The sequence below is a fragment of the Ctenopharyngodon idella genome, chromosome 3 (assembly GCF_019924925.1).
Source record: "Ctenopharyngodon idella isolate HZGC_01 chromosome 3, HZGC01, whole genome shotgun sequence".
NCBI lineage: Eukaryota > Metazoa > Chordata > Actinopteri > Cypriniformes > Xenocyprididae > Ctenopharyngodon > Ctenopharyngodon idella.
The window spans coordinates 40447666-40460938 of NC_067222.1; the positions used below are offsets into that span (position 1 = coordinate 40447666).

General features: G+C 39.1%; 1 protein-coding gene across 4 annotated transcripts; it reads left to right on the forward strand.

Annotated features, from left to right (window-relative positions):
- Window positions 1-455: 455 nt before the first annotated feature.
- LOC127508314 (uncharacterized) lies at window positions 456-11575 on the forward strand. Of its 4 annotated transcripts, none has more exons than XM_051886113.1 (9): window positions 456-1068; window positions 1229-1362; window positions 1462-1573; window positions 3628-3822; window positions 8723-9741; window positions 9836-9905; window positions 9982-10156; window positions 11037-11199; window positions 11373-11575. In XM_051886113.1, exons 1-8 carry the CDS (start codon window positions 807-809, stop codon window positions 11197-11199), a joined length of 2130 nt encoding a protein of 709 aa, XP_051742073.1. In that variant the 5' UTR covers window positions 456-806; the 3' UTR covers window positions 11373-11575. The 4 variants fall into 4 exon arrangements, with proteins under 4 accessions (XP_051742073.1, XP_051742072.1, XP_051742071.1 ...); XM_051886112.1 differs by having other exon boundaries at window positions 475-1068; window positions 1226-1362; window positions 11037-11203; XM_051886111.1 differs by having other exon boundaries at window positions 483-1068; window positions 1226-1362.
- Window positions 11576-13273: the final 1698 nt, after the last annotated feature.

Sequence of the window (13273 nt, forward strand, 5' to 3'; positions counted from 1 at the left end):
GGATAACCAAAGAGCGATTTTTAAAAAAAAAAAAATTATCTTAAAACTTTTATATGTTTATCTTTTGTCTTTCTCAAAACATTTTAGACTTTTTCTTTACCAATGTAATAATTCTTCCGACAAGCAATTTAGCTCTTCAGCAACATTTATCAAAAGTATTTTTTAAAAGTGTTATTAAAAGTGCACAGCATTGGCACTAATACTGGTGTAATGTCATCTCAGGTGAGTATTTTACAATGCACTCCTTTGTAATCATAGATGTTATTTTTTATTGTGAAAAGTTATCTTTGACAAACAAAAATTGTCTAATTACTCTTTGTCTTCTAGCTTTTCTTCTTGAATTCAACTCTCTAATTTCACCCCCCAAACTTACGCACAATAACAAAAAAGCTTTATGAGAGTTTATTTAAAAACAAGATTTAATATTACAATCTTTCATAATACTTAAAAATTTGGTGGTTTGACAAGGCTTTTAACTCGGAAATTCATGACAATTCCATTTATTTCAAGGCTTCTTTAAAAAGGGTTTTGTTTAGGAGCAGCCAAACCTCTTCAAGTGAACAAAGACAACTGCATTCCTGTGGATTGTAGAATAGGCGCCTCTACACGGGGGTTTACGCTAATTCATCCCATGATCCTTTTCTGCCAAACGCTATGCTTTGTTTCTATCTTCATAAATAATTAAGGTAACATACCGCCATTGTTTATTTGAGGTATAACTAAACATTTAATTTGAGACATTAATTGAGCTGTCGGGTCGAAGGACGCGTTTAAAAAAAAAAAAAAAAAAAAGTGTCCCATAAACAATGGACATAATGAATACAACTGAATTTCAGACACAGTTAACATCCATAATGGAAACGTTGGCGAAAACAGCTGTTGTGGAATTAAGCAAACTTTTCGAGAAAAATTCGTCTTTTCTGCGACTAGAGATATCGCGATTTTCAAGCGAAAATGAATCTCTGAAAAAGAAATGTCATTTTCTGGAAAGTGAACTTCAATCTGCTCGGAAAACCGCTGGAAAGATGAACGGGACAAAAGGTCCATTCAGCCATTCGGGACTTACAGGTAATATTTAAGATGTTTCCTTTTCTTCTGATGCACAAATCGAGATCTGCAGATATATTGATGTTAAATGCAAAAAGCTGCTTTAAAGGTCTGATAACCTAAAGGTTGGAGGTTCAAACATCCCCTGACTATACCCGCCTAATGCCCACATGTTCAGCAGACACTGGACATCGCCCAGCAATTGACAATGTCTTTGGTAAGGAATGGTGCATGAACCTCTGGAGACACGAGGAGTCAAAGGTTGGTGAGCAGGAGGACGACACACACCTCGAGTCTGCGGTCATCATAGGAGAGGTTGGTCTCATGTACTGCTGTATGAAGTATATGGAGTCCTCTTAAAAACATTGTCAGAATACAGCTTACTAGCTCCCTCTTTTATTTCCAATCCTTTAGCCAGTAAACTTGCTGGAAGAAGAACCAGACATGATCATGATCAAGGAGGAGGCATTTGAAGATTGCTCCTCAGAAAGAATTGAGGAGGACCAAGATAATCAAAGTGTGAAAGGTATGCGGTGAGAGAACTTTTTGTCTTGTGTAGTTTGCTGGTCATCACCTCTTCTGGTGTACACAAGTAATTTATTTTATCACAGCTGATCTCATACACATACGTTGTAAACTCTTTGTTTTAAATGATTGATTACCATGTAAAGGGTTAAAGGGTTAGTTCACGCCAAAATTAAAATACTGTCATTAATTACTCACCGTCATGTCGTTCCACACCCGTAAGACCTTCATTCATCTTCAGAACACAAATTAAGATTTTTATTTTTTTTGATAAAAACCGATGGCTCAGTGAGGCCTGCGTTGAAAGCAAGATATTTAACACTTTCAATGCCCAGAAAGCTACTAAAGACATATTTAAAACAGTTCATGTGACTACAGTGGTTCAACCTTAATGTTATGAAGCGACGAGAATACTTTTTGTGTGCCAAAAAAACAAAATAGCGACTTTATTCAACAATATCTAGTGATAGGCGATTTCAAAACACTGCTTCATGAAGCTTCGAAGCTTTACGAATCTTTTGTTTCAAATCAGTGGTTCGGAGCGTGAATCAAACTGCTAAAGTCACGTGAACCATTGAAATTTTGAAACGCTTATGATGGTAACGAAGCCTCGTTTCGTTGAAATCGCGCGACTTTGGCGCTCTGAACCACTGATTCAAAACAAAAGATTCGTAAAGCCAAAAAAGCACATACATCCATCGTAAAAGTAAACTATATGACTCCAGTAGGTTAATAAAGGCCTTCTAAAGCGAAGCGATGATATTAACTTTATTAACTATAATAACTAGCTTCCAGCAGATGGCCTAGGCATGTCGATTTGTGCCAAAAGATTAATTTCTGAAGCGATATTACAGGCCTGTCACGATAACTACTTTTTTTTTGTGTGATATATTGTTCCAGAAATAATTATGATAAACAATATTATTGTCATTTTAAGGCCATTTTATGCCACTGAATATATAATAATAATATAACAGCATAATAATGCAAGTAGGCCTACACACTTTCAAATGACACCAACCATTTAATTCTTTAGATCACTGAAATGAAGGATCAAAAAATATAATATCCTAAATAAAAAAAAAAAATTGAATAAATGGTAAATATTTTCTAAAAAAAGTGCAAAGTAATAAGTAAAAAAAAACTGCAAATGCACAAAAGGCACTATGGGGATTTTCCATTTACAGATTTTTCCCTGACCTTTTCTCTGAAAAGTAAGGGTACACTATTGCTGAAAACACAAACCCTACTTAGCAGTCAGATGTCCGTATGAACAAAGACATTTATATTTGCACCGGAACAGTGGATTGCGGCTTTGAAATCGAGAGCATTCAGACTTGTTCTTCCAAACTGTCTGTAGTTGTCAGGAAAACACCATAACGTCTCAAATAACGCCTTTTTTCACCTGTCGATGACTGCTCTGTCTAGGAACTGCAGATGACAGCATGATTGACATTAATTATCATGTAAACATAATGGCCGATATATTGCGTCACCAAAAATGATTGAAGTCATGTACATATATTGCGCGATAAGTCGATATATTGATTATTGCGACAGGCCTAGCGATATATGATGCAGGATGTAGGAGTATCGTAAGCTTAGACGCCTCGCGGTTCAAACTAATACGGCTGGGCAACAAACTCAAGCTCCTCTTCTCTTATATCGAAGTCTTCCGACATTTCTCTTTAAAATTTCTCGTTTTAGACTTCTAACCACTTCCGGTGGTTTTTTAAATTTATTTTTTTATTTTTTTACAAAAAACCATCGCTTCTCTACAGAAGGCCTTTATTAACCACCTAGAGCTGTATGGATTACTTTTATGATGGATGGATGCGCTTTTTTGGACTTCAAAATCTTGAACTCTAATTGTGTTTGTCTGAATTCTGAAAGATAGACATATACACCTAGGATGGGTTGAGCGTGAGTAAATCATGGGATAATTTTAATTTTTTGGGTGAACTATCCCTTTGTTTGATTTCAATTACATTTGGTTTAAGCTTCGTCCTTATTGATGCAACCCACCCTCATTGTGCTCTTTTTAACCCCCTACAGGCGCAATCCAAGAGGAAATCAAAAGAATTCTCCCAGAGTTGGACAGTAACAAAGTTCAAAATATGGTCAATCATCTTTCATGTGTGGTGGGTGTGGAGAAGACAGAGGACCTTTCCTTAGTAGAGGTGTCAGATCTTCAAGACTTTCTGGAGCCTATACAATGTCGAAAACTAGTGAAAACGTTCAGACAAAGAGGTAAGAAACAAACTTAAAAGCAGAAAAACATCTGCCTGTTGTGCTCATAGTACCTCTGTATGGTGTTGTCGTGTCTTGCTTTTCATTATGGTGCCCACTTTAAAGGATTAAGGTGTTTACACAGCGTTCACTAGTGCCACGTTTGCATGAAAGAGTCTGTCAACCTCTCTCAGAACCGACCAGTGTTGTCACTGAATTGAGAGACTGACAATAGCTCTTTTTGCACTCTTTTTGCAGTTTTTACTTGTAAATTGTTGGCAAATTACCGTTAGAGATCATGTGTGAACAGGATTTAAAAAAATACTGGTAAATTAGTTCTGGCAGTTGTCCAGTATGAGAAGTTGTAACTTTGCCAGTAAATCAGTATGATGCCAATAAATTAAATGCTGCTGCTATGCGTGAAGAAAGATATGATTGCCGGTATGAGCATGTACGAGGTCAGAAAGCAGTGATGTTAGAAGAATGTAAGATCTGCTGCTTTTGTTTTTCTGTGTAAACGTGGTAGATGGATGTCTGACAGTTGCGCTGAGTCTAGCACTTGAGACCCTGCCATCTTTTCCATTCATCAGCGCTGCAGCTCTGCAGTTACTATTGCGTACTATAGTAACTGCAGTACTACAGTAGTTATAATGTGTCTCATGTTTTAAGAGCAAAAACATGCTCTGTGTGATCATCCCCTTACACCTGTCACTCAGAAGTAAAAACAAAATGCTGTCAAATTGGATGGCTATCTAAAGCAATTCTCATCCAGGTGGATAAAGAAAACGATGCAGTGTTCATTGGTAATTTTCAATGATTGACATCATAGTTTACTGGTATTAATGTGAGAGAAGGACTGTTTGACCTACAGATGTGGCCTTTGAAAACACTTTTTCTCAGGGTTCATTATATTTTAGAACCTAAGATGACTTTAAAATAATAAAAAAAATTACATTTAAACTGTATATACCAATCAGGCATAACATTATGACCACTGAGAGGTGAAGTGAATAACACTGATTATCTCTTCATCACGGCACCTGTTAGTGGGTGGGATATATTAGGCAGCAAGTGAACATTTTGTCCTCAAAGTTGATGTGTTAGAAGCAGGAAAAATGGGCAAGTGTAAGGATTTGAGCGAGTTTGACAAGGGCCAAATTGTGATAGCTGACGACTGGGTCAGAGCATCTCCAAAACTGCAGCTCTTGTGGGGTGTTCCTGGTCTGCAGTGGTCAGTATCTATCAAAAGTGGTCCAAGGAAGGAACAGTGGTGAACCGGCAGCAGGGTCATGGGCAGCCAAGGCTTATTGTTGCACGTGGGGAGCGAAGGCTGGCCCGTGTGGTCCGATCTACCAGACGAGCAAATTGCTCAAGAAGTTAATGCTGGTTCTGATAGAAAGGTGTCAGAATACACAGTGCATCTCAGTTTGTTGCGTATGGGGCTGCATAGCCGCAGACCAGTTAGGGTGCCCATGCTGACCCCTGTTCACCGCCGAAAGCACCAACAGTGGGCACATGAGCATCAGAACTGGACCACGGAGCAATGGAAGAAGGTGGCCTGGTCTGATGAATCATGCTTTCTGTTACATCACGTGGATGGCCGGGTGCGTGTGCGTCGCTTACTTGGGGAACACGTGGCACCAGGATGCACTATGGGAAGAAGGCAAGTCGGCGGAGGCAGTGTGATGCTTTGGGCAATGTTCTGCTGGGAAACCTTGGGTCCTGCCATCCACGTGGATGTTACTTTGACACATACCACCTACCTAAGCATTGTTGCAGACCCCTTTGCAGATGTACACCCTTTCATGGAAACAGTATTCCCTGGTTCCCTGGTGCGCCCTAGCACAAAGCAAAAATGGTTCAGGAATGGTTTGAGGAGCACAAGGTGTTGACTCTGGCTTGGTTATATACTTGCTCAAAAATTAATTTTGGATCATTTTTTAACCAAAAAAAAAGCTTTAACATTGAAATGTATTTGGGGTGTGTTTCGTTATGATTGAATTTTTTTCCTTAATTAGTTTATATTAATTTTATTGGTCAACCAACACACATGTAGTGTGTGATGTATGCACTCACGAAGTCAGAGACCCTCCCCTCGAAATCTGATTACAAGTGGTCAGAATAGTGGTGGAACTCTGACCCAATTTTTTTAGACCAAAACCCGGAAGCGAGTTGCGGGGAGAAGTGGTGGGCTCCGCAAAAGCTCTGGGCCCCCTGTACTCAGTCCAACTTTCCCCCAAACTGACTACACCTTTGTTTCCAACATTTCCAACCATTTTGTCTCTAAAATGTCCAGTGATTTGCAAACGAGGATCCTTGTTTCGAAATGTGTAGAATTCTGGACTAAAACTAAAGTGGGTTGTGTTCCCTGAACACAACCCTACTACTCCCTGTAGTAGAGGATACAAAGTAGTAAATATTTTAATCATAAGACATATCAGATATTGAATCATTGTTTTCTCTTTTAGATTGGTATGTCAATAGAAAAAAGCTTTTGTTGTATTTGGTATCATTTTTACCTGTTCAAGTGGTATACCCTCATGCTAATTGACATTGTTTATTCATTCAAACCCCTAATTGTTTTTGTGCCGGGAAAAACCTCATGGAATAGTAAGTGTCCATTGAATGCGCACTTACTGGAAGTAGTAGGTTATCTGGGTACTTTTCCCCTTCTGTTTTTCAAATACTATGTATTCGGACAAACTATTCTTTTGGTGTACTGTTTTTCACATACTATATAGTAGGGAAATATTATGATTTTGGACACAGTGCTTCTGTTCTCTAACATGACTGCCCTCTTTTGACATTGTCTCTCCTAACATTGCATGATATTGCATGAAATCTGGACAGGTTCCGTTTCTTTTTCACATGTTTTCAAAGGCCACATCTGTATTCTCTTGAAAGCTTGTATATAATTACCCTAAGTAAATTTATTCAGATTTTCAAAACAACAGGTCTCATTGACTAACTGTGTGTACACACAAATTTGTGCGTGAAGTTTGCATACAAACATTTTCACAAACAAATCATGATTCATCAATAAGTTTCGAACTAAAATGTATTCTAAATTTACTAAAAAAATTTAGGAACAACCAAAACCACTTGTATGCAAAAATCATATACACTGGCTGGGTCTATGAATATGTTAAGATGAAATCTTATACATGGATGTATTTCATCATATATAAAACTAAGACAAGGTGTGTTATAAGAAGAGTTTGAACTGGTTTTGAGGATGGCACACTTGGCATTGTTCGGATATTGTTGCTTGTGCTCTCAGGTGTTAGTATATGTTTGCTGAGACAGACAAAAGGCTGTAAAGGAAAGGTTGTGTGTAGAGCCTTTATGATGAGATGGTTTGGGTTTGTTTTGTGCTAATTATTAACCCTGGGCACATGGTTGCTGATTAAGAATACTCCAAGCTCATTCATGTTGGAACAAAATTTGTGTGCGTATGCACGTTTTGTGAATTATGCAGAATTTTTTCCTGCAAAGTTCTTCTGTGGTATAAATACGAATAATCCACACAACTGTTGGTGAATGAGACCCAGTGCATTATAGCAAAGTTTTACTGATAAATGATGCTTGAGAGGCCTCTAAAGAAGGTACTTTGTTGGCTCTTCAACTAGGGCTGGGCGATTTGACAAAAAAAATTAAATCTCAGGTTTTTTTTTTTGTTTTTTTTTCAGAACGATTGACCGATTCACGGTTTCAATTTTTTTTGTTTAACTAGTCAGCTTAAAAACTTAACTACAATATGATTCAAGTAACTTTCTCTTTATTAACAGTCTGGTTTAAAAAAAAATTATATTCCAAGTGCACCACACATGAAGTGATCAACATGGTGTAACTGTAAAACAAATGACTTTTGTTAAATGTCTTTGCAGAAAATATGCATTAAATATGAAGGCAAATGTTGTACAAACTTATCTTAAACATATCCTATGCACTCAGAAATAATTTAAAATAAGAAAAATGCTAAATATGGCAATAAATAACACCAGTAATAGGCTATTATTACCAGCAAATGCTTTGTAAAAACAGAATATAACAGCAGCTTTCAGCCTGTCACCATCATACAAACATGAAATATCAAACATACAGTAGTAGTTCTTTACAGATATTTCCATTCCATTGCGCTATTTTTTTTCCTATTGTTTTTATGTTTGGCGGACTTGCTTGGGTGTTGCACTCGTGTCTCACGTCTTTTGCAGCGTCTCACCCATGAAACAGCATTCTAAAAACGCGGCGGACACTGCCCGTGTCTCCATTTTTTTTCAATGCAATAACGCATTTCTGAGTGAACAGCCACATATCGCGTCTAAAAACGCGTGGAAAGCGCGGCCGCGGCACTTTCTCCTCCTTTCCACAAGTGCTTGCGCTCCCGTGGCGTCTGTCATTACTATGCAACCATGAACTGCGCTCTCCATGATGACGAGGAAGTATCAGCAAAGGATTAATTGATTTCTAGCCCTTGCATTAGCTTTACTACTAGATATATTTAAGGAGATGAGAAATAAAAACCCGCCCTGTACAGCTGTTCGGCTGAGCTTTCAGTGTTGTTACGAAAAGGCCGAAGCTGATCGGTTGGTTCTTGTCACATGACCTGCGGTGCGCTTGCGGCATTCTGAAAAGTTGAGATGTGTTTTAAGACTAGTGATGTGTTCTACGTTCATAGAGCGTCACACTAGAGCGGTTAATCAGGCGCGCCATCATGAGGTCGGATCATTTTCTTCTCTTAACTGCTGTATTGTCAACATTTATAATTGTAACATTTGCTGACATTTTTATTCAAAATTGCGACAAAACATTAAATTCGAATTAATCGAAAAAATCGGGAAAATCGCCCAGCCCTATCTTCAACATATTTCAATTTCTCTGTATCTCTTTCCACGATTATTTTTTTTTTTTTTTTACCAAGAATCCAGTGGACAAGTGGATGGAACACCTAATGAGATGACACTCACTCCATTATCCTCAAACGAGTCCCTTCTTGAACAGCCCTTCATTCCTCACTATCCTATAAAGTCCAACTGGGTCAGAAGTTTCCAGGTTCCTTGGGACCGCATGCCAGCAGCTCTCGTTCAGGCAACATCCACTGGAGAGAGGGCTCGACCTGGGCCAAGAAGGGAGTTTGTTAGGATTGTTGTGGCAGCCATGCAAGTCCACTGTCCAAACCCAAACTTGTCCGCCTGTGGAGAAGTGGCACGAAGCATCGTGACTACATATCCCCTGACATTTGGAGACATTTCTGAGGAAGGAGAACAACTAGGAAATGGCTTCAGTTGCCTACAGAGACAACTAAAAACTAGGGTAGAACATGTGAATAGAGACATTTTGGAACACAGGATTCGTCGACCTAGAAGGCCATCAGCAAAGAGAGCTGGACAACAGGACAGCTACTCTGCGAGAAAAGTCAGATGTAAAGTGGACAGTTACGGATGCATTAATTGGCAGCCTTCCTCCATCCCAGAAGGAGAGACGGCAGATTCTCTTGAAATGAAGAGGAAGGTTGCGGCAGAGATTTTTCAGTCTGCAGGCCCAAGGGCTGCCGAGTTGCCCAACGTAGATGACTTAATGCAGCAGACTTATGTTTACCAGCGCCACATGATCAACTCATGCCCCCCTCCTACCATCAGTGAGATAGAAGGGCATTGGCCGTTCCTGTTCACTGAAAGAGGCCTCTGCAGGCACTTCAAAATCCTGACTGGGATTGACATCAGAAGCCGCTTTAGCGAAACCCTTACTGTTAAAGCCAAGAGAATACTGAACTACTTCTGTAGTCAGAGACTGAAGTGGAACGAAGACGTCCAGAGTGTCCTAAGTGAGATCGACGATGACGCCAATGCACCAAATAATAACAGGACTGCCATATCAGCCATCCTGTTAATGATGAAATACTTTAAGGAAAAGGACAACTCTGTGTTCATCTTAGCAGATGTCAGTAACTATTAAGTGTTACAGTTCAACTAAAGTTTTGAAGGGGGTTTGACGAAATCCGAGTGTTAACATGTTCATATTTTTTGTTTTCAAGGAAACTGCTACAAAGACGTCCATCGAAAATGAAATGAGCTTACCGGCAACGCCCCGGCTCATCATGCTTGGTAAGACATTGCTACACTTAACTCATTAGTTTGTATTTGCATACAAATATATTTACATTGATTCTTTATATTTCAGGTGATACCTTGCTGACTTCGTCCAAATGGTTTATCAGCATTGAGGGCAGAGTAACGCACTCTATAGACGACCAACTGGACTTTGCAGCAGCATTGTCTGTGTTCTTTGGGTGCTTCTACGTTTTTAATATCGAGTACCAGGAGTCAGCCAGTGCCACTCTAGAGCTCATTCAGAGGTGAGTTTTGAGCACATTTGTACAAGGTTTTTTTTTTTTTGTAATTTACTCTTTCTTTTGGTATTTTACTTCTGTTTCTTTTGGATCAAAGATACGTCCTCTTATGGAAGTAATATGGGTTGCGAATGCAGTTTCATGATGACTAACTACTAAGCTTATTGGTTTGTGTTTAAATTATACATCATACACCAGAAGCTCTATTATACTGTTACACTAGCAACACTAAGAGAATTGGCTTACAGTGCATGCTAATATAATCATTTAATTGGATCGGGCATAACATTATGACCACAGACAGGTGAAGTGAATAACACTGATTATCTCTTCATCACGGCACCTGTTAGTGGGTGGGATATATTAGGCAGCAAGTGAACATTTTGTCCTCAAAGTTGATGTGTTAGAAGCAGGAAAAATGGGCAAGCATAAGGATTTGAGTGAGTTTGACAAGGGCCAAATTGTGATGGCTAGACGACTGGGTCAGAGCATCTCCAAAACTGCAGCTCTTGTGGGGTGTTCCCAGTCTGCAGTGGTCAGTGTCTATCAAAAGTGGTCCAAGGAAGGAACAGTGGTGAACCGGCGACAGGGCGGCCAAGGCTCACTGATGCACGTGGGGAGCGAAGGCTGGCCTGATCTACCAAGCGAGCTACTGTAGCTCAAATTGCTTAAGAAGTTAATGCTGGTTCTGATAGAAAGGTGTCAGAATACACAGTGCATCGCAGTTTGTTGCGTATGGGGCTGCACAGACCACTGCCGAAAGCGCCAACAGTGGGCACGTGATCATCAGAACTGGACCACGGAGCAATGGAAGAAGGTGGCCTGGTCTGATGAATCACGTTTTCTTTTACATCACGTGCCATGTGTTTTTTCTGCTTTTCTTCAGGTTCTTCGTAAGGATCAATCCGGAGGGGACTAAATGTACCTCAAAATCAGGTACAAGCCGAAGGACAGGTTCCGCTGTCCAAAGGAAACCACAAAACTTTAATACTCGTGTGGCAACATTTATGCAGAGGCTTTCAGAATTTGAGTGGAAAAAGACAAATTAAGTAAGTAAGTATGAGCAGTTTAAAAAAAAAAAAAAAAAAGATCAAGGAAAAAAAAATCAAATTTGTCTGATGTTATTAAAAGTATGATTAAACACTTACATGTGGCTACGAGAGATATGAGGGGTTTCTAAAATAACAGTGACATAAATCATTTTTATTTTTATCTGTTTCAGCATTGTCTTCATCCTCGCCCTGCACTGACTACAACTACCACAATTAGTTAATTAGTACTACTTGCCTGAACTTCTTTTTTTACCTTATTACTTGTACCATTCTGTTTCAATGTTGCTGGAATGTTTGTATTATAAATATTTTATTACGTTCATTTAAGTCATTCATGCAACAATAAAAAAAGTATCAACTGATGTGTTTTTATTATGGAATAATATAATTGCTGTGATACTATAATGTTGTAGTACTACTTTTCTTACTTTATACAATAGCTACAGCACTGGATCTGTTGTGTATTGTTTACTGTAAATTTGAAACTGTAGTTACTGTAATTAGCCTACAGTAACTTGCTGGTAAAAAAAAAAAAATGGAACAGTGTACCTTTGGATGGCCAAGTGCAATACAGAGACGGATTGTAAATAAACCTATTGAACATGATAAAAATAAACCTATGGAAAATGTTCTGCACATGGACCCAGTACAACAGAGCCCTGTTTTCCAAGTAACGTGAAACACTTTGTGTACCATAAAATGTGGTAAAAGCTATGGACTTGACAGATGATAAATCGGGATGTATAAACTTATTTTAAAGAAGGGTCTCAGAACAAATCTAGGAACCAGAATGTAAGAGTGGGGTAGGCTCGTTTGATTAGGACCAGGTATCGAGCAACCAACCAGAAAACCCCAGCAACCGCCAAGCAACGCCCTGTCAACCATTCATAATTCATGCTGGGATCAAGGTTGGAGTGCGCCAGCAATAACATTTCTTTTTTTTTTTTTAATTCCACCCAGAACAATCCAAAAGGACAGGGCTTCCGTAGCAACAGTTGCCATGGTACTATTGGCAAAAGCGTTTTGGAGGAGGCCAATCAAAAGGTTATAGTTCGTGCGCGCTCTCTATACGGTGGTTTACGGTAATTCATCACATGATCCTGTTCTGCAAGATGCTAGATATGCTATAATTCTATCCTTGGAAATATATTGAATCGTACAGTGCTATTGCTTGCTGAGAATATAAAAGCAGCTGTACATAGAAGCTATAGTGGTGGCTGTCAGATCGAAGGACGGGTGTTTACAATATAAATCACTGATAAATGATCCAGTAAACGATGGAAATCATGAATAATGCTGATTTTCAGACGCAGTTAACATCCATAATGGAAATGTTGGCGAAAACAGCTGTTGTTGAAATAGGCAAACTTTTCGAGGAAAATTCTTTGTTGCTGCGATTAGAGATTTCACGATGTACAAACGAAAATGAATCTCTGAAAAAGAAATGTCATTTTCTGGAGAGTGAACTTCAATCTGCCCGGAAAATCGCTGGAAAAATGAACGGGACAGAAGCTCCATTCAGCCATCCGGGACTTAGAGGTGATTTACTTATGCACGATGCATGACTCGGTGATTTTGCAACTCAAACATGGGTACATCTGATTTCTAGGCTGAAGGTTCAAAGCCTGCAGAGGGTGGACCCTATATCGTGACTGTGCCCTTGAACAATAGATTAACCTTAGGGTACGTTTACACGACAACTATGTAATAAAAACGGAAAAGTTTTTCCTTTGCGTTTTTCGCGCACAGACGACAACGCTGTCAAAATGATCCCGTTTACACGGATCCGCGAAAACGACTAAAACGCTGTATTATGCATGCCAGGCCAGTAGTTGGCGAGGTCACTTTGTAAAGTAAATGTAGGCGCCTGAACACGTAATACGCATGCGCATGCCGTCACCGTTCTCACAAATTCGCATTTTTGTCGTTTACACGGAGTTGATAATGTATCACTTTTTTATTTGCCTTTTGTAACACGTTTTAAAAACTTTGCATTTTCAGGCCCCCAAAACGCCGTTGTTGTGTAAATGAACGGCTAAAACGCATACAAAGTTTTCAGTTTTTAGTTCGA